Source organism: Lepisosteus platostomus, chromosome 6 (assembly GCF_059453375.1).
Source record: "Lepisosteus platostomus isolate fLepPlt1 chromosome 6, fLepPlt1.hap1, whole genome shotgun sequence".
Taxonomy (NCBI): domain Eukaryota; kingdom Metazoa; phylum Chordata; class Actinopteri; order Semionotiformes; family Lepisosteidae; genus Lepisosteus; species Lepisosteus platostomus.
This window is the reverse complement of record NC_142616.1, coordinates 12,407,935-12,435,745: the sequence shown is the minus strand read 5'-3', so window position 1 is coordinate 12,435,745 and position 27,811 is coordinate 12,407,935. Positions and strand designations below refer to the sequence as shown.

The window sequence follows — 27,811 nt, the reverse complement described above, 5'->3', positions numbered from 1 at the left end:
TTTAGGTGTAGCCAATACTTTAATACTCTTTTTTAAATCTCTATCTCTCTCTCTGTCCACCCTTTGTCTCCAAGTATCTATCTGTCTCTCCCTCGATCACTCCCTCTCTCTACAACTCTATCCCTCTATCTCTCTCTCCCTCTATCTCTATCCCAGTCTCTTTATCCCTCTCTCTCCCTCTATCTCTCTCTCTATTCTTCTCTCTCTTTATCCCTCTCTCCCTCTATCTCTCTCCCTCTATCCATCTCTCTCTATCCCTCTCTCTCCCTCTATCTCTCTCCCTCTATCCATCTCTTTCTATCCCTCTCTCTCAATCTCTCTCTCCTTCTATCTCTCTTGATCCCTCTCTCTCCCTCTATCCCTCTATACCTTTATCTCTCTCTCTATCCCTCTATCCCCCTCTCTCTCCATCTCTCTCCCTCTCCCTCTCTCTCTATCCCTCTATCCCCCTCTCTCTCCCTCTCTATTCCTCTATCTCTCTCTTCTTCTTCCTCTCTCTTCTTCCTCTCTCTCTCAATCCCTCTCTCTTTCTCTCCTCCTCCCATGTCAGGTGTCTGTGAAATTAGCTCTTGGAGTCAGTGATGTGCTAATGAATAGAAATGACTCCACTGCATAATTGGATTTTAATAGAACACAGATTTGCCATTAATGGGAACTCGACATCAGCTCAGTAACAAATCTTCAATTTCTCTAACGAGAGAGTAGGGGAGAGAGAGGGAGCAGGGCAGGCCCACACACAGACAGGCAGCTGGGTGCTGGCAGACAGGAAGGAAAAGAGACGAGGACCCCAGGTTAGAAAGCCCCACCTGCCCTGACTGCTGCTTTATCTTCACAATATTCCTTGTCAAATGCTGCCATCAGCTGGACATAATTGGTACTGTTCTACCTGAGGAACAAACACTTGTCAGTCGGTGTGTCTGAATTAACCCCTCTCTCTCAGTGCAGTGTTAATGTACTGGAGTGTCCAGTCAGTGTGTCTGTATGAACCCCTCTCTCTCAGTGCAGTGTTAATGTACTGGAGTGTCCAGTCAGTGTGTCTGTATGAACCCCTCTCTCTCAGTGCAGTGTTAATGTACTGGAGTGTCCAGTCAGTCAGTGTGTCTGTATGAACCCCTCTCTCTCAGTGCAGTGTTAATGTACTGGAGTGTCCAGTCAGTGTGTCTGTATGAACCCCTCTCTCTCAGTGCAGTGTTAATGTACTGGAGTGTCCAGTCAGTGTGTCTGTATGAACCCCTCTCTCTCAGTGCAGTGTTAATGTACTGGAGTGTCCAGTCAGTCAGTGTGTCTGTATGAACCCCTCTCTCTCAGTGCAGTGTTAATGTACTGGAGTGTCCAGTCAGTGTGTCTGTATGAACCCCTCTCTCTCAGTGCAGTGTTAATGTACTGGAGTGTCCAGTCAGTGTGTCTGTATGAACCCCTCTCTCTCAGTGCAGTGTTAATGTACTGGAGTGTCCAGTCAGTCAGTGTGTCTGTATGAACCCCTCTCTCTCAGTGCAGTGTTAATGTACTGGAGTGTCCAGTCAGTGTGTCTGTATGAACCCCTCTCTCTCAGTGCAGTGTTAATGTACTGGAGTGTCCAGTCAGTCAGTGTGTCTGTATGAACCCCTCTCTCTCAGTGCAGTGTTAATGTACTGGAGTGTCCAGTCAGTGTGTCTGTATGAACCCCTCTCTCTCAGTGCAGTGTTAATGTACTGGAGTGTCCAGTCAGTCAGTGTGTCTGTATGAACCCCTCTCTCTCAGTGCAGTATTAATGTACTGGAGTGTCCAGTCAGTGTGTCTGTATTAACCCCTCTCTCTCAGTGCAGTTAATGTACTGGAGTGTCCAGTCAGTCAGTCAGTGTGTTGGATCACAGGGCGCTCTGATGGACAGGTGGTTTGGTGTTGATCCAGATCAGTGTCGGGTGGGAGAGAGGGAGGGAATTAACAGATTTAGTGTCATCTTTCAGTCTGGGAGTCGAGCCAAAGCATTGACCATCTCAATCCTTCCATCTCCTCCTCTCCCAGTGATCCCATCTCTCTCTGTATCTTTCCATTTCTCCAAAGTTTTTTCCCTCTCCTTTGTCTCCTAATCTCCCCCTCTGCCTCTATAATTGAGAGTTAATGAGCTGTACTGCATGATTAATTAATTGCATTCTTAGCAAAACAGTAACAATTAGTAGAACAATTAAAACAAGAAACCATTATCATCTTTAATACATAGACCCACTGTCTGTTCCTCAGGAAATCGCACACTGTATTATTATTATTGAGAGACAGGCTCACTGTCTGTTCCTCAGGCTGTGACAGGAGATCACACACTGTATTATTATTATTGAGAGACAGGCTCACTGTCTGTTCCTCAGGCTGGGACAGGAGATCACACACTGTATTATTATTATTGAGAGACAGGCTCACTGTCTGTTCCTCAGGCTGTGACAGGAGATCACACACTGTATTATTATTATTGAGAGACAGGCTCACTGTCTGTTCCTCAGGCTGTGACAGGAGATCACACACTTTATTATTATTATTGAGAGACAGGCTCACTGTCTGTTCCTCAGGCTGTGACAGAAGATCACACACTGTATTATTATTATTGAGAGACAGGCTCACTGTCTGTTCCTCAGGCTGTGAGAGGAGATCACACACTGTATTATTATTATTGAGAGACAGGCTCACTGTCTGTTCCTCAGGCTGGGACAGGAGATCACACACTGTATTATTATTATTGAGAGACAGGCTCACTGTCTGTTGCTCAGGCTGTGACAGGATACCACACACTGTATTATTATTATTGAGAGACAGGCTCACTGTCTGTTCCTCAGGCTGTGACAGGAGATCACACACTGTATTATTATTATCGAGAGACAGGCTCACTGTCTGTTGCTCAGGCTGTGACAGGAGATCACACACTGTATTATTATTATTGAGAGACAGGCTCACTGTCTGTTCCTCAGGCTGGGACAGGAGATCACACACTGTATTATTATTATTGAGAGACAGGCTCACTGTTCCTCAGGCTGTGACAGGAGATCACACACTGTATTATTATTGAGAGACAGACTCACTGTCTGTTCCTCAGGCTGGGACAGGAGATCACACACTGTATTATTATTATTGAGAGACGGGCTCAGTCTCTGTTCCTCAGGCTGTGACAGGAGATCACACACTGTATTATTATTATTGAGAGACAGGCTCACTGTTCCTCAGGCTGTGACAGGAGATCACACACTGTATTATTATTATTGAGAGATGGGCTCACTGTTCCTCAGGCTGTGACAGGAGATCACACACTGTATTATTATTATTGAGAGACAGGCTCACTGTCTGTTCCTCAGGCTGTGACAGGAGATCACACACTGTATTATTATTATTATTATTATTATTATTATTATTATTATTATTATTATTATTGAGAGACAGGCTCACTGTCTGTTCCTCAGGCTGGGACAGGAGATCACACACTGTATTATTATTATTGAGAGACAGGCTCATTGTTCCTCAGGCTGTGACAGGAGATCACACACTGTTTATTATTATTGAGAGACAAGCTCACTGTTCCTCACTCACTGAGCCTGTCCTCTTTGGACTGTGTCCAGTTTCTATGTCCAGATTGTGGTCACTAAGCCTGTACATTGTTAGGGTATTTTTCTCTGCGTTATCTCATTTGTGTTGTGTTTGTGTGTGTGCCTCAGTGGGTATGGTAGTGTTGTTAGTGCTGTGTTTGTGTTTGTGTGTGTTTCTCTGTGGCAAGGTACTGTAGTTTATGTTGTATTTGTGTGTGTGTCCCAATGGGTGAGGTAGTGTTGTGTGTGTTGTGCTTGTGTGTGTTCCAGTGGGTAAGGTAGTGTTGTGTGTGTGTGTGTCCCAGTGGGTAAGGTAGTGTTGTGTGTGAGTCCCAGTGGGTGAGGTAGTGTTGTGTTTGTGTGTGTGTGTGTCCCAATGGGTGAGGTAGTGTTGTGTGTGTTGTGCTTGTGTGTGTTCCAGTGGGTAAGGTAGTGTTGTGTGTGTGTGTCCCAGTGGGTAAGGTAGTGTTGTGTGTGAGTCCCAGTGGGTGAGGTAGTGTTGTGTTTGTGTGTGTGTCTCCCAGTGGATAAGGTAGTGTTTTGTGTGTGTGTGTGTCCCAGTGGATAAGGTAGTGTTGTGTGTGTGTGTGTCCCAGTGTGTGAGATATGGCTGTGTGATCTGTGCAGTGATGTGCTTGATTCTAGCAGTGCTGTCCTGAGGCTGGTTAGTGTCGGTGTGGCTCAGGTCGGTGAGCCTCAGGACCAGCTGGCTCAGGGGGCTCTTCTCTGGGCTCAGCTCCTGGCTCAGCAGGGCTGTGTTGTGGCAGGAGCTCTGCTCACTGTTTCTCAGGTGTAGCCAGTATTCGATTGCCCTGTTCTGTGTGCTGATAAGTAACGGGTATTGGCCTAACTCAGTCCTGCACGCGGTGTGGGGAGTGCCCTGTGTTTTTACACTCCTCCCTCACCCTCCTCTCTTCTGTGCTCCCAGGAGGCCTCAGCTCGTCGTTGAGCAGGGCCGTGGCCCAGCACGAGTGTCTCGGCCGCGGTCTGTCAGCGCTGGGCTAATTTTCCAGGCTTGATTACGGACAGCTCATTAAAACAGGGGCTGTGTTAATCTGACACCGGATTAGAGGGAGAGGGGCCTCACTCCAGGAATCAATCCGCGGCGTTAATCCGCAGCCCAGCCTGCTAATCCCCGGCTCGCAGAGACCCCGCACACAGACTGCACCGCTGGGACACACCCGGCGCAGCCTGGGCCTGCCCATGGCGGGCTTTCACTCCGGAGCTGAGAGCTCATGGCTGGTGACCGGCTAACAGACCCCTGGTCAGCAGGAACATGGAGGGGGTCTGTATGGAGTCAGATCCCATACAGACTGCATACAGACCCCATACAGACCCCATACAGACTGCATACAGACTCCATACAGACACCATACAGATCCCATACAGACTGCATACAGACCCCATACAGACCCCATACAGACCCCATACAGACTGCATACAGACTGCATACAGACTCCATACAGATCCCATACAGACTGCATACAGACTGCATACAGACCCCATACAGACCCCATACAGACTGCATACAGACTGCATACAGACTCCATACAGATCCCATACAGACTGCATACAGACCCCATACAGACCCCATACAGACTGCATACAGACCACATACAGACCCCATACAGATCCCATACAGACTCCATACAGATCCCATACAGACTGCATACAGACTGCATACAGACCACATACAGACCCCATACAGATCCCATACAGACTGCATACAGATCCCATACAGACTGCATACAGACTGCATACAGACTGCATACAGACACCATACAGATCCCATACAGACTGCATACAGATCCCATACAGACTGCATACAGACTCCATACAGACTGCATACAGACTCCATACAGACCCCATACAGACTCCATACAGACTGCATACAGACTCCATAAAGACCCCATACAGACCCCATACAGACCCCATACAGACTGCATACAGACTCCATACAGACTGCATACAGACCCCATACAGACTCCATACAGACACCATACAGATCCCATACAGACTCCATACAGACTGCATACAGACCCCATACAGACTGCATACAGACCCCATACAGACCCCATACAGATCACATACAGACTGCATACAGACCCCATACAGACCCCATACAGACCCCATACAGAACCCATACAGACTGCATACAGAACCCATACAGACTCCATACAGACTGTAGAGTCTGTAGAGGGTCTCTATGAAGTCTGTATGCAGTCTGTATGGAGTCTGTATGGGGTCTGTATGGAGTCTGTATGGGGTCTTTATGGTGTCTGTATGCAGTCTGTATGGGGTCTGTATGGAGTCTGTATGGTGTCTGTATGGAGTCTGTATGCAGTCTGTATGTGATCTGTATGGGGTCTGTATGCAGTCTGTATGGGTTCTGTATGTGGTCTGTATGCAGTCTGTATGGGGTCTGTATGGGTTCTGTATGCAGTCTGTATGGGGTCTGTATGGAGTCTGTATGCAGTCTGTATGGGATCTGTATGGGGTCTGTATGGGATGTGTGTGTGTACAGTGTGTGTACAGAGGGGTGTCAGTGTGTGTACAGGGGGTGTCAGTGTGTGTACAGAGGGGTGTAAGTGTGTACAGAGGGGTGTCAGTGTGTGTACAGGGGGTGTCAGTGTGTGTACAGGGGGTGTCAGTGTGCGTACAGGGGGTGTCAGTGTGCGTACAGGGGGTGTCAGTGTGTGTACAGAGGGTGTCAGTGTGTGTACAGGGGGTGTCAGTGTGTGTACAGAGGGTGCCAGTGTGTGTACAGGGGTGTAAGTGTGTACAGAGGGGTGTCAGTGTGTGTACAGGGGGTGTCAGTGTGTGTACAGAGGGTGCCAGTGTGTGTACAGGGGGTGTAAGTGTGTACAGAGGGTGTCAGTGTGTGTACAGGGGGTGTAAGTGTGTACAGAGGGGTGTCAGTGTGTGTACAGAGGGGTGTCAGTGTGTGTACAGAGGGGTGTCAGTGTGTGTACAGAGGGGTGTCAGTGTGTGTACAGAGGGTGTCAGTGTGTGTACAGAGGGGTGTCAGTGTGTGTACAGAGGGTGTCAGTGTGTGTACAGGGGTGTCAGTGTGTGTACAGGGGGTGTCAGTGTGTGTAAAGGGGGTGTAAGTGTGTACAGAGGGGTGTCAGTGTGTGTACAGAGGGTGTCAGTGTGTGTACAGGGGGTGTCAGTGTGTGTACAGAGGGGTGTCAGTGTGTGTACAGGGGGTGTCAGTGTGTGTACAGAGGGTGTCAGTGTGTGTAAAGGGGGTGTAAGTGTGTACAGAGGGGTGTCAGTGTGTGTATCTCCAGGAACCCAGCAGATGGCTGTGTCGAAGAGGCCAGGAGACTCTGAACATGATCTGTCAGATAGATGTCCTGATCCCTCTCAGCCTCCTCACAAATAACAGAATTAGCTGTCTCACTTCTGCAAAGCCTGACTCGAACCCCATCTCCTGGCCCGTGTCTAATCCCCGCATTATTGAAATAATTGAAGTAATCTGTCACTTAAACTGTCACACGTAATCCAGCGCATCCTGTCTCCACTCCCTCTTCCCGTCTCCCACTCCGGCTTCGTGAGCTAATTAAGCCCCTGTTTGCTGCTATCGATGGGCTACCTGTCTGTCTGTGTGCCTGTCTGTCTGTGTGTATCTGTCTGTGTGCTGTAGGTGTCTGTGTATCTGTCTGTGTGCTGTATCTGTCTGTATACCGTAGTTGTCTGTTTATCTGTATGTGTGCTGTATCTATCTGTATACTGTAGGTGTCTGTGTATCTATCTGTATACTGTATCTGTCTGTATACTGTAGGTGTCTGTGTATCTGTCTGTGTGCTGTATCTATCTGTATACTGTAGGTGTCTGTGTATCTGTCTGTATACTGTATCTGTCTGTATACTGTAGGTGTCTGTGTATCTGTCTGTGTGCTGTATCTGTCTGTATACTGTAGGTGTCTGTGTATCTATCTGTATACTGTAGGTGTCTGTGTATCTGTCTGTGTGCTGTATCTGTCTGTATACTGTAGGTGTCTGTGTATCTGTCTGTGTGCTGTATCTGTCTGTATACCGTAGTTGTCTGTGTATCTGTCTGTGTGCTGTATCTGTCTGTATACTGTAGGTGTCTGTGTATCTATCTGTGTGCTGTATCTGTCTGTATACCATAGTTGTCTGTGTATCTGTCTGTGTGCTGTATCTATCTGTATACTGTAGGTGTCTGTGTATCTGTCTGTATACTGTATCTGTCTGTATACTGTAGGTGTCTGTGTATCTGTCTGTGTGCTGTATCTATCTGTATACTGTAGGTGTCTGTGTGCTGTATCTATCTGTATTCTGTAGGTGTCTGTGTACTGTAGGTGTCTCTGTATCTGTCTGTATACTGTAGGTGTCTGTGTATCTGTCTGTGTGCTGTATCTATCTGTATTCTGTAGGTGTCTGTGTGTATCTGTCTGTGTGCTGTATCTGTCTGTCTACTGTAGGTGTCTGTGTATCTGTCTGTGTGCTGTATCTATCTGTATTCTGTAGGTGTCTGTGTGTATCTGTCTGTGTGCTGTATCTGTCTGTATACTGTAGGTGTCTGTGTATCTGTCTGTGTGCTGTATCTATCTGTATTCTGTAGGTGTCTGTGTACTGTAGGTGTCTCTGTATCTGTCTGAGTATCTATATGTCCATCAATCTGCCTGAGTGTCTATATATAAATGTGTGTATATAGTTTACCGAACCGTGTGTATATACATGTCTATAAAGTATATATTAGTATATGTCTATATAGAAGGATTGGAAGAGGTAACCCTGATGGTGTGTGACAGTGTGTTTGTGTCACTATGTGTGTGTGGGGGTGGGGGTGTCAGTATATACGGTGCCCTCCAGAATTATTGGCACCTTTGGTAAAGATGAGCAAAAAAGGCTAGGAAAAAATGTCTTTGTTGTTTATCAGCTTGATCTTATACTGAAAATAGGAGAGAAATCTAACCTTTCAGTGAGGTAAAATTATTCAAAGAAAAAAAAAAGCCTTATAAAAAAATTAACATTTTTCTCAAAAACACAGTTGTCACAATTATTGGCATCCCTAGAGATCCCTATGAACAAAATCGAATTGACATACTTTATATCCCCATTCAGGTTCGACGTCTTTTAAGCCCACCTGAGTGTTTAGGAACTCTTAAGTGGTCATGGATGGCTTCCTGTTTCACTGGGGTATAAATATGAGGTGACACGCAGGCAAAACACCCTCAGTCATCCATCAACATGGGGAAGATCAGAGAATACACAAATGAAATGAGACAAAAGGTTATTGACCCTCATAAATCAGGCAACAGCTGTAAAAAAAATAGCTCCACACCTAAAAATCCCCATCTCCACCATTAGGGCAATCATCCAGAAGTGTCAAACAGCTGTGAGCTGTGATGGACCTGTCTGGAAGAGGACACAAGTGTATTTCGCCCCCACACACAGTGAGGAAGATGGATCGAGAGGCACAACCTTCTCCAAGGATCACGATTAGACAATTGCAGGCGTTGGTTGCATCCTGGGGTCACCAGGTCTCCAAAACTCCAATGAGACGCCACCTCCATGCCAACAAACCATTTGGAAGGCTTGGGAGAAGAAAGCCCCTGCTGTCGTCAGACCACACAAGTAAGGGCCTGGAGTTCGCTGAGCATCACTGGATCCTGTGGTCAGATGAGACAGAAATAGAGCTTTCTGGCAACAAACAGCAGAGGTGTAAAAGGAGTCAAGGTCAAGCAGAGAAGAACCTTCTCCCCGCTGTGAAGTGTGGTGGATCTGTGATGGTGTGGGGCTGTTTATCTTGTTAGGATACAGGGCATCAGGGACTCCATCAAACACCAGGAGGTTTTAGATCAAGACCTGGCTGCCTCTGCCAGGAGGCGAAGACTGGGTCCTGGCTGGATCTTCCCGCAGGACAATGATCTAAAGCATACCTCCAAATCCACACAGACATGGCTCGCTGACCACAGAATCAGGCTTTTGCAGTGGCCATCCCAGTCCCCTGCCCTAAACCCCAGTGAAAACCCGTGGGGTGAGCTGAAGAGGAGAGCCCACAAGCGAGGACCGAGGACTCTGAGATTCTGTAAGGAGGAATGGACTCATATACAGTACCTTTATATGTGTTCTCTGAGATTCTGTAAGGAGGAATGGACTCATATACAGTTCTCCCACCTCCTCCAGCACAATCAGAGCAGACTCAGTGCTGCTATCTTGGCAAAGGGAGGGGGTGATAAGTACTAAATTCAGGGGTGCCAATAATTGTGACACATGGGGTTTTTGAGAAGAATGTTTATTTTTTCGTTGAATAATTTTACCCCACTGAAAGGTTAGAGTTCTCTCCTATTTTCAAGCTGATAAACAACAAAGACAGTTTTTCCTAGCCTTTTTTGCTCATCTTTACCAAGGGTGCCAATAATTCTGGAGGGCACTATAAGTATGTGTGTATCAGTGTACAGGTATGTTAGTGTGTGTTAGTGTGTATCAGTGTACAGGTATATTAGTGTGTATCAGTACTGTATGTGTGTATCAGTGTACAGGTATGTTAGTGTGTATCAGTGTACAGGTATGTTAGTGTGTGTTAGTGTGTATCAGTACTGTATGTGTGTATCAGTGTACAGGTATGTTAGTGTGTATCAGTACTATGTGTATCAGTGTGTGTTAGATTTTTATTAGTGTGTGTTAGTGTGTAATAGTGTGTATCAGTGTATGTTAGTGTATATCAGTACTGTGTGTATCAGTGTGTGTTTGTCAGTACTGTGTGTGTGTACCAGTACTGTGTGTATCAGTCTGTGTGTATCAGTGTATGTTAGAGTGTATCAGCACTGTGTTTATCAGTGTGTGTGTATCAGGACTGTGTGTATCAGTGTGTGTATCAGTACTGTGTGTGTGTATCAGGACTGTGTGTATATCAGTGTATGTTAGTGTGTTAGTGTGTATCAGTGTGTGTATCAGTGAGAGTATCAGGACTGTGTGTGTGTATCAGGACTGTGTGTGTCAGTGTGTATGTCAGCTGGATACTTAGTGCCTCTGTAGGGTGTAATCTGTACTGTTTATCTCTGAGAGATTTAGACAGGAATATCACTGCTCTGATCTGCACAGAGACGACATAATTAACACAGAGAGACTGCAGCTTAACGAGCTCATCACAGCACGATCATGAAAACCTGCCGATTCTGCGTTTCTCAACTTAATGGAATTAGACCACTAAAAACCACAATTAAAGAATTACCCATGTAAACAGTGCAACACATAGACGCACACGGGTACACCAGCACACACAGACCCAGACGGGTACACAAGCACACACAGACCCACACGGGTACACAAGCACACACAGATACAAAAGCAGACACACACACTGACATGGGTACACAAGCACACATACACTAACACACACAGACACAGGTACACAAGGACACACACACTGACTCACACACAGACACAGGTACACAAGGACACACACAGATACAAAATAATAATAATAATAATAATAATAATTGCTTACACTTATATAGCGCTTTTCTGGACACTTCACTCAAAGCGCTTTACAGGTAATGGGGATCCCCTCCACCACCAGTGTGCAGCATCCACCAAAAGCAGACACAAACACAGACACAGGTACACAAGCACACCCACACATAAGGACAAACATAGATTCACGCGCATACCCACAAAGACACACACACACACACACACACACACACACACACACACACACACACGGTCTCCTGAGGGAATGGTCAGATATCGTCGTGCCGTCACGGACTTGGCCGGTAGTTCCGGGGTGCAGTACCTGCTCACGGCCAGCAGGGGCAGTGCCGCACCGCTCCGGCCCTGCCGGCGGAGCTCAGAGACCGGCCCCACGCTCCACAGCTGCGGTGCCGGGCGTGTCCGTCACCCCCGGGGTTCCCCTCCCAGGCCTGGGAAGACCTGGGCGGTCCGTGTCAGACCTGAAGCTGTTAAACGGCACCAATTCGGCGCGACCCCGCCGGGCTGACTAGGGTCTAAAGGAACAAGTAACAGGTTTATTCCCTGCTGAAAAAAAGAAGAAAGAAAACACAACGTTTCGGCCGTGGAGCCTTCTTCAGGTGTGAGGGTGACAGGTGCTCACACCTGAAGAAGGCTCCACGGCCGAAACGTTATGTTTTTTCAGCAGGAATAAACCTGTTACTTGTTCCTTTGCGGCCTACGCCTGGTGACGCAGCTGCCCACCTGACTAGGGTCTAGGCTCCCGGGGCCACCCGCACACACGCCCCTGTCCGGCAGGGGGCGCCGCGGCAGTCCCCGGCCACAGAGAGACAGACAGGTACACGGAGAGAGAGACCGGTACGCGAGTGGGGAGCCCGGGGCCGGCTCAGGGGAGACTCGGCGTTCAGGAGAAGCCGGGTCAAACGCCGGTCACGCGTGGCGCGGAGAACTTCCACGCGTGATCTCCGTGCTGAAACGGGCAGCGATGAAGTGATGTGATGGAGACTGAAACTGAGACAGCTGTCAGGCTTTTTGGGGTTGAGTATGAAACGTTTTATTTACACTGCACCATCATCATCAATAATAATAATAATAATAATAATCCACGTTGTGTGCTCGTCATCATCATAATCAATAACAATAATAGCTCATCCATGTCTAGTAACCCTCCTTCATGTTCCGGTCCTCGTGACGGCGGTAAGTAATCGATAATAAACTCTGGGAATTAGCCCGCCCCGCCCCCCGCCGCCCGGCCACGCCCACAGCGCCGCTCCGCCCCGCGATTGGACGGCGCGGAGAATAAGCACCCGGCTGACGTCACCGCTGGAGCCCCGATTAGAGCGGCTGTCACGTTTCCCCCGGGGGAGACTGTGATCAGGAGAGACCGGGCTCAGAGCAGCACGGCACGGCACGGCACGGCACGACACGACACGGCTCGGCTCGGCTCGGCTCGGCTCGGCGCAGTCCCGCACGGATCAGGACCGGGGAGGTGGACGCCTCAAGGGGCGGACGGACAGACGCTCACTGGATTTCAGATAGGAAGGCGGCAGACGAGTTCATTGCTGTTCACTCCTGTGCGCTGAGCAGTAGGGTCTGGAGTCCGGTGAGTGAGAGTCTGGAGACTGTCCGAGTGCCCGCGTCCGGATCACAGAGAGAGAGAGAGACAGACAGAAACACACGGAGAGAGGGGTACAGGGAGCGAGACAGACAGGAGAACACAGAGGGGTACAGGGAGACAGACAGATACACAGAGAGAGTGGTACAGGGAGAGAGACAGACAGGAGAACACAGAGAGAGACAGGTACACACAGAGAGAGGGGTACAGAAAGAGAGACAGACAGGAACACAGAGAGAGGTATAGAGAGAAACAGGTGCACACAGAAGAAGATGGGTACACAGACAGAGATGGGTACACAGAGAGAGGGGGTACAGAGGGAGAAAGGTACACAGAGAGAGAGGGGGTACAGAGAGAGACAGACAGGTACACAGAGAGAGAGGGGGTACAGAGAGAGACAGACAGGTACACAGAGAGAGAGAGGGGGTACAGAGAGAGAGACAGGCATGTACACAGAGAGAGGGGGGTACAGAGAGAGAGAGAGGCAGGTACACATAGAGGGGGTACAGAGAGAGAGACAGACAGGTACACAGAGAGAGTGAGGGGGTACAGAGAGAGAGACAGGCAGGTACACAGAGAGAGAGGGGTACAGAGAGAGAGACAGGCAGGTACACAGAGAGAGAGGGGTAACAGAGAGAGACAGGCAGATTCACAGAGAGAGGGGGTACAGAGAGAGAGACAGGCAGGTACACATAGAGGGGGTACAGAGAGAGAGAGACAGGTATACAGAGAGAGGAGGAGTCCAGAGAGAGAGACAGGCAGGTACATACAGCGAGACAGAGAGGAGGGGTACAGAGAGAGAGACAGGTACACAGAGAGAGGAGGGGTACAGAGAGAGAGACAGGCAGGTACACACAGCGAGACAGAGAGGAGGGGTACAGAGAGAGAGACAGGTACACAGAGAGAGGAGGGGTACAGAGAGAGAGAGGCAGGTACACACAGCGAGACAGAGAGGAGGGGTACAGAGAGAGAGACAGGTACACAGAGAGAGGAGGGGTACAGAGAGAGAGACAGGCAGGTACACAGAGAGAGAGAGGGGGTACAGAGAGAGAGAGACGGGTACACAGAGAGAGGAGGGTTACAGAGAGAGAGACAGGCAGGTACACACAGCGAGACAGAGAGGAGAGGTACAGAGAGAGAGACAGGTACACAGAGAGAGGAGGGGTACAGAGAGAGAGACAGGCAGGTACACACAGCGAGACAGAGAGGAGGGGTACAGAGAGAGAGACAGGTACACAGAGAGAGGAGGGGTACAGAAAGAGAGACAGGCAGGTACACACAGCGAGACAGAGAGTAGGGGTACAGAGAGAGAGACAGGTACACAGAGAGAGGAGGGGTACAGAGAGAGAGACAGGCAGGTACACACAGCGAGACAGAGAGGAGGGGTACAGAGAGAGAGACAGGTACACAGAGAGAGGAGGGGTACAGAGAGAGAGACAGGCAGGTACACAGAGAGAGGGGGTACAGAGAGAGAGAGACAGGTACACAGAGAGAGGAGGGGTACAGAGAGAGAGACAGGCAGGTACACAGAGAGAGAGAGGGGGTACAGAGAGAGAGACAGGTACACAGAGAGAGGAGGGGTACAGAGAGAGAGACAGGCAGGTACACAGAGAGAGAGAGGGGGTACAGAGAGAGAGACAGGTACACAGAGAGAGGAGGGGTACAGAGAGAGAGACAGGCAGGTACACACAGCGAGACAGAGAGGAGGGGTACAGAGAGAGAGACAGGTACACAGAGAGAGGAGGGGTACAGAGAGAGAGACAGGCAGGTACACAGAGAGAGAGAGGGGGTACAGAGAGAGAGACAGGTACACAGAGAGAGGAGGGGTACAGAGAGAGAGACAGGCAGGTACACACAGTGAGAGAGAGAGGAGGGGTACAGAGAGAGAGACAGGTACACAGAGAGAGGAGGGGTACAGAGAGAGAGAGAGGCAGGTACACACAGCGAGAGAGAGAGGAGGGGTACAGAGAGAGAGACAGGTACACAGAGAGAGGAGGGGTACAGAGAGAGAGAGACAGGTACACAGAGAGAGGAGGGGTACAGAGAGAGAGAGAGGCAGGTACACACAGCGAGAGAGAGAGGAGGGGTACAGGTACACAGAGAGGCTACCGATGACCTGACTATCGCTCGCTCTCTCCCATGTGCCCCAGTGGTGGCAGAGCGGGGTCCCGGGCGAGGAGTGGGGGTCGTGTGGGGGCTGTGCTGCTGTCACATGGTCCGGGCGCGAGATCAACCCCTCCCCTCTCTCTCTTCCTCTCCCGGGACAGGTGTGTCCGGGCAGGATCACAGCGCACTCCGGGCCTCCACAGCGAGCGACAGAGGGCATCCGGACAGCCCTCCGGCTCCTTCCCACCCCCCCACCCGGAGCCCGAGAGGAATCCAGAGGGACATCGAGGAAGAGAGCAGACAGACTGTCTCTGTCTGTCAGAGCCCCAGACACACGGAGAGACAGACAGACAGGCACACAGGGAGACACAGACTGTCTCTGTCTGTCAGAGCCCCAGACACACGGAGAGACAGACAGACAGGCACACAAAGAGACACAGACAGACTGTCTCTGTCTGTCAGAGCCCCAGACACACGGAGAGACAGACAGACAGGCACACAGGGAGACACAGACTGTCTCTGTCTGTCAGAGCCCCAGACACACGGAGAGACAGACAGACAGGCACACAGAGAGACACAGACTGTCTCTGTCTGTCAGAGCCCCAGACACACAGAGAGACAGACAGACAGGCACACAGGGAGACACAGACTGTCTCTGTCTGTCAGAGCCCCAGACACACGGAGAGACAGACAGACAGGCACACAGGGAGACACAGACTGTCTCTGTCTGTCAGAGCCCCAGACACACGGAGAGACAGACAGACAGGCACACAGGGAGACACAGACTGTCTCTGTCTGTCAGAGCCCCAGACACACAGAGACACAGACAGACAGGCACACAGAGAGACACAGACTGTCTCTGTCTGTCAGAGCCCCAGACACACGGAGAGACAGACAGACAGGCACACAGGGAGACACAGACTGTCTCTGTCTGTCAGAGCCCCAGACACACGGAGAGACAGACAGACAGGCACACAGGGAGACACAGACTGTCTCTGTCTGTCAGAGCCCCAGACACACGGAGAGACAGACAGACAGGCACACAGAGACACAGACAGGGAGTAGCCAAGTCTATCAGAGCCGCAGAGCCAGAGAGACAGACAGGCACACAGAGAGACAGACAGGCACACGGAGAGACAGACCCAGGCCGTGGCCATGTCTGCTCTGCCCCTGCCGGAGGCCGAGCTGCCCCCCAGCCCGCTGGCGCTGGAGTACCTCAACGACTTCGACCTGCTCAAGTTCGAGGTGAAGCCCGAGCCCTGCGCCCCTGCGCCCCCCGAGCGCGGCCCCCCGGCCAGCCCCTGCAGCTCCCTGCCCCCCTCCCCGACGCCCAGCGAGGCGGGCCGGTGCCTGTCCTTCGCGCCCACGCCCTGCTCCTCCTCCTCCTCCTCCTCCTCCTCCTCCCTGCCCGGCGGGTTCGGCGCCGCGGCGCCCCCTGCTGGCGCCTCGCTGGAGGACCTGCTCTGGATCGCCGCGCTGCAGCAGCAGCTGGCCGGCGAGGGGGGCGGGGCTGCGGCGGCCGTGCTGGGCGCCATCGGCATCGGCGACCGCGACAGGGGCACGGCGGCAAGCTGCTTCGGGTGCGAGGACACAGTGGAGGCCATCCTCAACACAGCGGTCACTTCCCAGGTGTGTCACTGACTCTCTCTCAGTGCAGTGTTAATGTACTGGAGTGTCCAGTCAGTCAGTGTGTCTGTATGAACCCCTCTCTCTCAGTGCAGTGTTAATGTACTGGAGTGTCCAGTCAGTCAGTGTGTCTGTATGAACCCCTCTCTCTCAGTGCAGTGTTAATGTACTGGAGTGTCCAGTCAGTCAGTGTGTCTGTATGAACCCCTCTCTCTCAGTGCAGTGTTAATGTACTGGAGTGTCCAGTCAGTCAGTGTGTCTGTATGAACCCCTCTCTCTCAGTGCAGTGTTAATGTACTGGAGTGTCCAGTCAGTCAGTGTGTCTGTATGAACCCCTCTCTCTCAGTGCAGTGTTAATGTACTGGAGTGTCCAGTCAGTCAGTGTGTCTGTATGAACCCCTCTCTCTCAGTGCAGTGTTAATGTACTGGAGTGTCCAGTCAGTGTGTCTGTATGAACCCCTCTCTCTCAGTGCAGTGTTAATGTACTGGAGTGTCCAGTCAGTCAGTGTGTCTGTATGAACCCCTCTCTCTCAGTGCAGTGTTAATGTACTGGAGTGTCCAGTCAGTGTGTCTGTATGAACCCCTCTCTCTCAGTGCAGTGTTAATGTACTGGAGTGTCCAGTCAGTCAGTGTGTCTGTATGAACCCCTCTCTCTCAGTGCAGTGTTAATGTACTGGAGTGTCCAGTCAGTCAGTGTGTCTGTATGAACCCCTCTCTCTCAGTGCAGTGTTAATGTACTGGAGTGTCCAGTCAGTCAGTGTGTCTGTATGAACCCCTCTCTCTCAGTGCAGTGTTAATGTACTGGAGTGTCCAGTCAGTCAGTGTGTCTGTATGAACCCCTCTCTCTCAGTGCAGTGTTAATGTACTGGAGTGTCCAGTCAGTGTGTCTGTATGAACCCCTCTCTCTCAGTGCAGTGTTAATGTACTGGAGTGTCCAGTCAGTCAGTGTGTCTGTATGAACCCCTCTCTCTCAGTGCAGTGTTAATGTACTGGAGTGTCCAGTCAGTCAGTGTGTCTGTATGAACCCCTCTCTCTCAGTGCAGTGTTAATGTACTGGAGTGTCCAGTCAGTCAGTGTGTCTGTGTGAACCCCTCTCTCTCAGTGCAGTGTTAATGTACTGGAGTGTCCAGTCAGTCAGTGTGTCTGTATGAACCCCTCTCTCTCAGTGCAGTGTTAATGTACTGGAGTGTCCAGTCAGTGTGTCTGTATGAACCCCTCTCTCTCAGTGCAGTGTTAATGTACTGGAGTGTCCAGTCAGTGTGTCTGTATGAACCCCTCTCTCTCAGTGCAGTGTTAATGTACTGGAGTGTCCAGTCAGTCAGTGTGTCTGTATGAACCCCTCTCTCTCAGTGCAGTGTTAATGTACTGGAGTGTCCAGTCAGTCAGTGTGTCTGTATGAACCCCTCTCTCTCAGTGCAGTGTTAATGTACTGGAGTGTCCAGTCAGTCAGTGTGTCTGTATGAACCCCTCTCTCTCAGTGCAGTGTTAATGTACTGGAGTGTCCAGTCAGTCAGTGTGTCTGTGTGAACCCCTCTCTCTCAGTGCAGTGTTAATGTACTGGAGTGTCCAGTCAGTCAGTGTGTCTGTATGAACCCCTCTCTCTCAGTGCAGTGTTAATGTACTGGAGTGTCCAGTCAGTGTGTCTGTATGAACCCCTCTCTCTCAGTGCAGTGTTAATGTACTGGAGTGTCCAGTCAGTGTGTCTGTATGAACCCCTCTCTCTCAGTGCAGTGTTAATGTACTGGAGTGTCCAGTCAGTCAGTGTGTCTGTATGAACCCCTCTCTCTCAGTGCAGTGTTAATGTACTGGAGTGTCCAGTCAGTCAGTGTGTCTGTATGAACCCCTCTCTCTCAGTGCAGTGTTAATGTACTGGAGTGTCCAGTCAGTGTGTCTGTATTAACTCCTCTTTTTCTCTTTTCATAGTTCTCGCTCCTCAGCCAGAATTCTGGGAACACGAGTCCGGATTCTGGGACCAGTGGCAGTAATGGTGGAGGAGAAATTGCTCTGGGAAGACCTGTCCTCTTCCTCACCTCTCCCCCTGCATCGGGGTCCTTCGTCCTGTCCTCCCCCCAGCATCACCATGGTAACAGCATCCTGTCGCTAGGGGCAACAGAACCTCCCAGCCCTCAAGGTCATCTGCACCTTCATCATCACCACCATCATCATCAACAGAACAGCCTTCACCATCATCACCATCGTCATCATCAGCTGAACCAGGTACAGGATGTGAGACAGAGCGAGACTGAGGGAGAGAGAGCTGAAGGCAGAGGTAACACAGGAGAGGGAGAGAGGGAGACACACACACACAGAGAGGTGAACCACCAGGGGAGAGACAGACAGGTGGAGAGAGACAGGGTGAGAGTGAAGGAGACAGACAGGGGGAGAGACAGACAGGTGGAGAGAGACAGGGTGAGAGTGAAGGAGACAGACAGGTGGAGAGACAGACAGGGGGAGAGACAGACAGGTGGAGAGAGACAGGGTGAGAGTGAAGGAGACAGACAGGTGGAGAGACAGACAGGTGGAGAGAGGCAGGGCGAGAGTGAAGGAGACAGACAGGGGGAGAGACAGACAGGGCGAGAGTGAAGGAGACAGACAGGTGGAGAGACAGACAGGGGGGAGAGACAGACAGGAGGAGAGACAGACTGGGGGGAGAGGCAGAGAGACATACGGAGAGAGACAGACAGGAGGAGAGAGAGAGACTGGGGGGAGAGACAGACAGAGAGAGACAGACAAGGGGAGAGTGAAGGAGACAGACAGGGAGAGAGACAGACAGGGGGAGAGTGAAGGAGACAGACAGGGAGAGAGACAGACAGGGGGAGAGACAGACAGGGGGAGAGACAGACTGGGGGGAGAGACAGACAGGGGGAGAGACAGACAGGGGGAGAGACAGACTGGGGGGAGAGGCAGAGAGACATACGGAGAGAGACAGACAGGAGGAGAGAGAGAGACTGGGGGGAGAGACAGACAGAGAGAGACAGACAAGGGGAGAGTGAAGGAGACAGACAGGGAGAGAGACAGACAGGGGGAGAGAGACACAGGTAGGAGTGAGTGAATGAAATCTGGCACGTGGAGGAGAGTGTGGCGATAGAGAGAGAGAGGAGGGTAGGGAGACGAAGCTGATGGGTAAAGGAATGAGAGATGAAGGTATTCTCCATCTTCATCACCCTCACCAGACGCGAGACACAGAGGCAGAGAAACTGCCCCCGCCGTGCAGCTGGGTCATGTAGCGGAGATGAGCGGCGCGCGCGTGTGAGTGACACCGCGCGTGAGGGCACACGTGTCCGTCCGCGCTCCGGCGCGTGTGCGCGTGTGTGCGTGTGCGCAGCCGCGCGTGAGGCCCGAGGAGATTATAATTGCTATTATTGCAGGGGTGTAAGACTGCTCACTGTCATCCCCACTCAATCAGATTACCGTGGCAACTTCTGACGCCCCTCTGCCTCCGTGCTCGTTTGGGGCTCGTGAACGAGGCGGTCAGGAGGCAGGCTGTGGTGCGTGTCTGCGGCACACAGCCCTGACACCCCAGACCATTGATGGAGCCCCACGCACCTCTCTCCTGCAGGGGGAACCCCAGACTCCCTAGATAGGTCCTGTAGCTCGCCACAATACAGGCGTCTCCGAAGGGGGTACCCCATCGAGATCCACTGTCACTGGGAAAACTGTACAGCTGAGAGAGGCCACATGTCTCCCCTGAGACACTGATTCAGGGTTCATGCTGCTACACATGTTGACTTCTCTGAGCAGAGCTTAGACTGTCTCTCAGTGCAGTGTTAATGTACTGGAGTGTCCAGTCAGTCAGTGTGTCTGTATGAACCCCTCTCTCTCAGTGCAGTGTTAATGTACTGGAGTGTCCAGTCAGTCAGTGTGTCTGTATGAACCCCTCTCTCTCAGTGCAGTGTTAATGTACTGGAGTGTCCAGTCAGTCAGTGTGTCTGTATGAACCCCTCTCTCTCAGTGCAGTGTTAATGTACTGGAGTGTCCAGTCAGTGTGTCTGTATGAACCCCTCTCTCTCAGTGCAGTGTTAATGTACTGGAGTGTCCAGTCAGTGTGTCTGTATGAACCCCTCTCTCTCAGTGCAGTGTTAATGTACTGGAGTGTCCAGTCAGTGTGTCTGTATGAACCCCTCTCTCTCAGTGCAGTGTTAATGTACTGGAGTGTCCAGTCAGTCAGTGTGTCTGTATGAACCCCTCTCTCTCAGTGCAGTGTTAATGTACTGGAGTGTCCAGTCAGTCAGTGTGTCTGTATGAACCCCTCTCTCTCAGTGCAGTGTTAATGTACTGGAGTGTCCAGTCAGTCAGTGTGTCTGTATGAACCCCTCTCTCTCAGTGCAGTGTTAATGTACTGGAGTGTCCAGTCAGTGTGTCTGTATGAACCCCTCTCTCTCAGTGCAGTGTTAATGTACTGGAGTGTCCAGTCAGTGTGTCTGTATTAACCCCTCTCTCTCAGTGCAGTGTTAATGTACTGGAGTGTCCAGTCAGTCAGTGTGTCTGTATGAACCCCTCTCTCTCAGTGCAGTGTTAATGTACTGGAGTGTCCAGTCAGTCATTGTGTCTGTATGAACCCCTCTCTCTCAGTGCAGTGTTAGTGTACTGGAGTGTCCAGTCAGTCAGTGTGTCTGTATTAACCCCTCTCTCTTTCTCAGTGTGGACTGGAGGAGAGGTTCTCTGATGACCAGCTGGTCAGTATGTCAGTGCGAGAGCTGAACCGATACTTGCGAGGCTTCAGTAAGGAGGAGATTGTCCGTTTGAAGCAGAAGCGCCGAACTCTGAAGAACCGAGGCTATGCCCAGTCCTGCCGATTCAAACGCGTCCAGCAGAAACACGTCCTGGAGTCCGAGAAGACACTGCTCACACAGCAGGTACACAGCAGGTGGACAACAGGACAACACCTGTATGTCCACAGTACAGCCTCTCCCACCACAGCCCTGTGATCCATGTCCCCTCAGTGTCCAGTCAGTCAATCAGTGTGTCTGTATTAACCCCTCTCTCTCAGTGCAGTGTTAATGTACTGTAGTGTCCAGTCAGTGTGTCTGTATGAACCCCTCTCTCTCAGTGCAGTGTTAATGTACTGGAGTGTCCAGTCAGTCAGTGTGTCTGTATGAACCCCTCTCTCTCAGAGCAGTGTTAATGTACTGGAGTGTCCAGTCAGTCAGTGTGTCTGTATGAACCCCTCTCTCTCAGTGCAGTGTTAATGTACTGGAGTGTCCAGTCAGTGTGTCTGTATGAACCCCTCTCTCTCAGTGCAGTGTTAATGTACTGGAGTGTCCAGTCAGTGTGTCTGTATGAACCCCTCTCTCTCAGAGCAGTGTTAATGTACTGGAGTGTCCAGTCAGTCAGTGTGTCTGTATGAACCCCTCTCTCTCAGTGCAGTGTTAATGTACTGGAGTGTCCAGTCAGTCAGGGCGTCTGTATGAACCCCTCTCTCTCAGTGCAGTGTTAATGTACTGGAGTGTCCAGTCAGTGTGTCTGTATGAACCCCTCTCTCTCAGTGCAGTGTTAATGTACTGGAGTGTCCAGTCAGTCAGTGTGTCTGTATGAACCCCTCTCTCTCAGTGCAGTGTTAATGTACTGGAGTGTCCAGTCAGTGTGTCTGTATGAGCCCCTCTCTCTCAGTGCAGTGTTAATGTACTGGAGTGTCCAGTCAGTCAGTGTGTCTGTATGAACCCCTCTCTCTCAGTGCAGTGTTAATGTACTGGAGTGTCCAGTCAGTCAGTGTGTCTGTATGAACCCCTCTCTCTCAGTGCAGTGTTAATGTACTGGAGTGTCCAGTCAGTGTGTCTGTATGAACCCCTCTCTCTCAGTGCAGTGTTAATGTACTGGAGTGTCCAGTCAGTGTGTCTGTATGAGCCCCTCTCTCTCAGTGCAGTGTTAATGTACTGGAGTGTCCAGTCAGTCAGTGTGTCTGTATGAACCCCTCTCTCAGTGCAGTGTTAATGTACTGGAGTGTCCAGTCAGTCAGTGTGTCTGTATGAACCCCTCTCTCTCAGTGCAGTGTTAATGTACTGGAGTGTCCAGTCAGTCTGAGTGTCTGTATGAACCCCTCTCTCTCAGTGCAGTGTTAATGTACTGGAGTGTCCAGTCAGTGTGTCTGTATGAACCCCTCTCTCTCAGTGCAGTGTTAATGTACTGGAGTGTCCAGTCAGTGTGTCTGTATGAACCCCTCTCTCTCAGTGCAGTGTCAATGTACTGGAGTGTCCAGTCAGTCAGTGTGTCTGTATGAACCCCTCTCTCTCAGTGCAGTGTCAATGTACTGGAGTGTCCAGTCAGTCAGTGTGTCTGTATGAACCCCTCTCTCTCAGTGCAGTGTTAATGTACTGGAGTGTCCAGTCAGTGTGTCTGTATGAACCCCTCTCTCTCAGTGCAGTGTTAATGTACTGGAGTGTCCAGTCAGTCAGTGTGTCTGTATGAACCCCTCTCTCTCAGTGCAGTGTTAATGTACTGGAGTGTCCAGTCAGTCAGTGTGTCTGTATGAACCCCTCTCTCTCAGTGCAGTGTTAATGTACTGGAGTGTCCAGTCAGTCAGTGTGTCTGTATGAACCCCTCTCTCTCAGTGCAGTGTTAATGTACTGGAGTGTCCAGTCAGTGTGTCTGTATGAACCCCTCTCTCTCAGTGCAGTGTTAATGTACTGGAGTGTCCAGTCAGTCAGTGTGTCTGTATGAACCCCTCTCTCTCAGTGCAGTGTTAATGTACTGGAGTGTCCAGTCAGTCAGGGTGTCTGTATGAACCCTCTCTCTCAGTGCAGTGTTAATGTACTGGAGTGTCCAGTCAGTTAGTGTGTCTGTATGAACCCCTCTCTCTCAGTGCAGTGTTAATGTACTGGAGTGTCCAGTCAGTCAGTGTGTCTGTATGAACCCCTCTCTCTCAGTGCAGTTTAATGTACTGGAGTGTCCAGTCAGTCAGTGTGTCTGTATGAACCCCTCTCTCTCAGTGCAGTGTTAATGTACTGGAGTGTCCAGTCAGTGTGTCTGTATGAACCCCTCTCTCTCAGTGCAGTGTTAATGTACTGGAGTGTCCAGTCAGTCAGTGTGTCTGTAGGAACCCCTCTCTCTCAGTGCAGTGTTAATGTACTGGAGTGTCCAGTCAGTCAGTGTGTGTGTATGAGCCCCTCTCTCTCAGTGCAGTGTTAATGTACTGGAGTGTCCAGTCAGTCAGTGTGTCTGTATGAACCCCTCTCTCTCAGTGCATTGTTAATGTACTGGAGTGTCCAGTCAGTCAGTGTGTGTGTATGAGCCCCTCTCTCTCTGTGTCTCAGCTGGAGCAGTTGCAGTGTGAGCTGGCCCGGGTCCTGAGGGAGAGAGACACTTATAAATCTCGCTACGAGAAGCTCATCTCCGTGAACGAGACCCCCGTCGCCCATCGGAGCCGCAGCCCCTCCCCTCAGGATTTCTTCCTATGACGGGGAAGGAGAGCGAGCCCTCGGAGACTCGGGAGAGCTCTGCGCTGCAGGATGTGTGGGGAGGTTTCTCGGAAGCGGGACGTCCGGTCAGCCGCGGCACCGTTCCTTAGCGGGAGGGAGGTTGGGGCCAGAGCCCACCCCGCGCCCCCACATCGCTGACGCCCCGGGACATCAGGGCAGGAGCTGGCGGGTCCGTGTCAGCTCCGCGCTCCCTCCCCAGCGCCGGGACACGGGGACCACCCGGGATCCCCCCCCCGCCCTCCGCTGGTCCCGGTCCGTCGTCCCCCCAGGCCGAACCCCGCCGGCGCGACTCCTCCGCGGAGCTCCGCCGTCCGGTCCGGTCGGACCCGGGCAGAGCTCGGGCTCTGGTGCGGTCGGGGGGGGGGGGGCGGAGCCGGGGTCTGGACCCGCGGCGCTGTGATCGGACTCCCGCGTCGCCGGCGCGGTCCGGATCGCGGCTGACCCAGCGGGTCTGAGATCCGGATGCAGTCCCTGCCGGGACGTGAGGGAGAAACCTGCAGGCCGCATTCCTGTGGTCAGGATATCACTGCGGTATCGGGACACAGCCTGTATCGCCGTATCCTGATGTCGTCGTGACATGACTGAGAAAACTAGACACAGCTGGTGTCACCATATTCTGACATTGTCTTGACATTGCAGTTACATCAGGACGAATTCTCTACCACGGTATTATAGATACTACTGTCACATCAGGACAGAGCTGGTGTCATGATATTCTGATGTTGTTGTGTCATGACTGTGACATCAGGGGAGAGCTGGTGTCATGATATTCTGATGTTGTGTCATGACTGTGACATCAGGGGAGAGCTGGTATCATGATATTCTGATGTTGTTGTGATATGACTGACATCAGGGGAGAGCTGGTGTCATGATATTCTGATGTTGTGTCATGACTGTGACATCAGGGGAGAGCTGGTATCATGATATTCTGATGTTGTTGTGATATGACTGTGACATCAGGGGAGAGCTGGTATCATGATATTCTGATGTTGTTGTGATATGACTGTGACATCAGGGGAGAGCTGGTATCATGATATTCTGATGTTGTTGTGATATGACTGACATCAGGGGAGAGCTGGTGTCATGATATTCTGATGTTGTTGTGATATGACTGTGACATCAGGACAGAGCTGGTGTCATGATATTCTGATGTTGTGATATGACTGTGACATCAGGGGAGAGCTGGTATCATGATATTCTGATGTTGTGATATGACTGTGACATCAGGGGAGAGCTGGTATCATGATATTCTGATGTTGTGATATGACTGTGACATCAGGGGAGAGCTGGTATCATGATATTCTGATGTTGTTGTGATATGACTGACATCAGGGGAGAGCTGGTGTCATGATATTCTGATGTTGTGACACGACTGTGACATCAGGAGAGAGCTGGTATCATGATATTCTGATGTTGTGATATGACTGTGACATCAGGGGAGAGCTGGTGACATGATATTCTGATGTTGTTGTGTCATGACTGTGACATCAGGGGAGAGCTGGTGACATGATATTCTGATGTGATATGACTGTGACATCAGGACAGAGCTGGTATCATGATATTCTGATGTTGTGATATGACTGTGACATCAGGGGAGAGCTGGTATCATGATATTCTGATGTTGTTGTGACATGACTGTGACATCAGGGGAGAGCTGGTATCATGATATTCTGATGTTGTTGTGATATGACTGACATCAGGGGAGAGCTGGTGTCATGATATTCTGATGTTGTTGTGATATGACTGTGACATCAGGACAGAGCTGGTGTCATGATATTCTGATGTTGTGATATGACTGTGACATCAGGGGAGAGCTGGTATCATGATATTCTGATGTTGTTGTGATATGACTGTGACATCAGGGGAGAGCTGGTGTCATGATATTCTGATGTTGTTGTGATATGACTGTGACATCAGGACAGAGCTGGTGTCATGATATTCTGATGTTGTGATATGACTGTGACATCAGGGGAGAGCTGGTATCATGATATTCTGATGTTGTTGTGATATGACTGTGACATCAGGACAGAGCTGGTGTCAAGATATTCTGATGTTGTTGTGACATGACTGTGACATCAGGGGAGAGCTGGTATCATGATATTCTGATGTTGTTGTGATATGACTGACATCAGGGGAGAGCTGGTATCATGATATTCTGATGTTGTGTCATGACTGTGACATCAGGGGAGAGCTGGTATCATGATATTCTGATGTTGTTGTGTCATGACTGTGACATCAGGGGAGAGCTGGTGTCATGATATTCTGATGTTGTGTTATGACTGTGACATCAGGGGAGAGCTGGTGTCATGATATTCTGATGTAATTTTACTGTCACATCAGGACAGAGCTGGTATCGTGATATTCTGATACTGTTGTGATATTACTGTCACATGGAGTCACATGTCACAGGAGAGAGCTGGTATCATGATATTCTGATACTGTTGTGATATTACTGTCACATCAGGACAGAGCTGGTATCATGATATTCTGATGTTGTTGTGACATGACTGTGATATCACAACAGAGCTGGCATCATGACATTCTGATGTTGTTGTGATATTACTGTCATTGCCAGTATCATGACATTCTGATGTTGTTGTGACATGACTGTGACATCAGGACAGAGCCTGTATCATGGTACTCTGAAATTGTCACAAAATTAATGTCACATCACCACATTTCCGGTATCGGGATATTCTGATGTTGTCACGTATTACTGTGAAAACCATACACAGCCGATATCACGATCCTCGTGATGTTTACACACGTCCGTAAAAAACCACTCCTGAATGTCCAGGGAGAGGAGAGAGGAAGACCCGTTCTCAAATCGGCTCTGCTCGCGGCCACATCGCTCTTCCAGACCTCTGCAGGACACGGCAAAGACTCGCAGAGCCCCAAAAGTGCAGCCACGAAGCAGAACCCCACAACTACTACCTCTGACAGGAGCCCCACCTGCCCCAGCGCAGTCCCCGGACACCGCGCTGCCTGACGTTGTGTGCTTTCGTAGCTGTTAGATTGGCTGTCGTTCCTTCTGTTGTTATAGTGTTTTCATAAACAAAAATAAAACATTTCATTCAAAAAAGAACAGACATGTGTGTCCTTCATGTGTTTATCAACACTCATCCATGTAGCCTCAATGTACTGGAGTGTCCAGTCAGTCAGTGTGTCTGTATGAACCCCTCTCTCTCAGTGCAGTGTTAATGTACTGGAGTGTCCAGTCAGTGTGTCTGTATGAACCCCTCTCTCTCAGTGCAGTGTTAATGTACTGGAGTGTCCAGTCAGTCAGTGTGTCTGTATGAACCCCTCTCTCTCAGTGCAGTGTTAATGTACTGGAGTGTCCAGTCAGTCAGTGTGTCTGTATGAACCCCTCTCTCTCAGTGCAGTGTTAATGTACTGGAGTGTCCAGTCAGTCAGTGTGTCTGTATGAACCCCTCTCTCTCAGTGCAGTGTTAATGTACTGGAGTGTCCAGTCAGTGTGTCTGTATGAACCCCTCTCTCTCAGTGCAGTGTTAGTGTACTGGAGTGTCCAGTCAGTGTGTCTGTATGAACCCCTCTCTCTCAGTGCAGTGTTAATGTACTGGAGTGTCCAGTCAGTCAGTGTGTCTGTATGAACCCCTCTCTCTCAGTGCAGTGTTAATGTACTGGAGTGTCCAGTCAGTCAGTGTGTCTGTATGAACCCCTCTCTCTCAGTGCAGTGTTAATGTACTGGAGTGTCCAGTCAGTCAGTGTGTCTGTATGAACCCCTCTCTCTCAGTGCAGTGTTAATGTACTGGAGTGTCCAGTCAGTCAGTGTGTCTGTATGAACCCCTCTCTCTCAGTGCAGTGTTAATGTACTGGAGTGTCCAGTCAGTCAGTGTGTCTGTATGAACCCCTCTCTCTCAGTGCAGTGTTAATGTACTGGAGTGTCCAGTCAGTGTGTCTGTATGAACCCCTCTCTCTCAGTGCAGTACTAATCCAGCCCTTTCTCTTCAGTCTTCCAGAGATATGCAGTGCTGTTTGACCCAGCTCTCTGTAGGTGAATGCAGTTCAGAGTGACCTCACTCCGCTCTCCAGTAGTGT

The 27,811-nt window shown here is 50.4% G+C and overlaps 1 protein-coding gene across 1 annotated transcript; it reads left to right on the top strand.

Annotated features, from left to right (window-relative positions):
- Window positions 1-15,855: 15,855 nt before the first annotated feature.
- On the top strand, window positions 15,856-26,837 carry nrl (neural retina leucine zipper). The gene is made up of 4 exons (XM_088634319.1): window positions 15,856-16,340; window positions 18,261-18,554; window positions 20,978-21,193; window positions 23,588-26,837. Exons 1-4 carry the CDS (start codon window positions 15,867-15,869, stop codon window positions 23,729-23,731), a joined length of 1,128 nt encoding a protein of 375 aa, XP_088490445.1. The 5' UTR covers window positions 15,856-15,866; the 3' UTR covers window positions 23,732-26,837.
- Window positions 26,838-27,811: the final 974 nt, after the last annotated feature.

Coding starts and splice junctions, on each gene's coding strand:
- nrl (XM_088634319.1), top strand. CDS start 15,867: ATGTCTGCTCTGCCCCTGCCGGAGGCCGAGCTGCCCCCCAGCCCGCTG. Junction 16,341..18,260: donor ACACAGCGGTCACTTCCCAG/GTGTGTCACTGA, acceptor CTCTTTTCATAG/TTCTCGCTCCTCAGCCAGAA. Junction 21,194..23,587: donor AGACACTGCTCACACAGCAG/GTACACAGCAGG, acceptor TCTGTGTCTCAG/CTGGAGCAGTTGCAGTGTGA.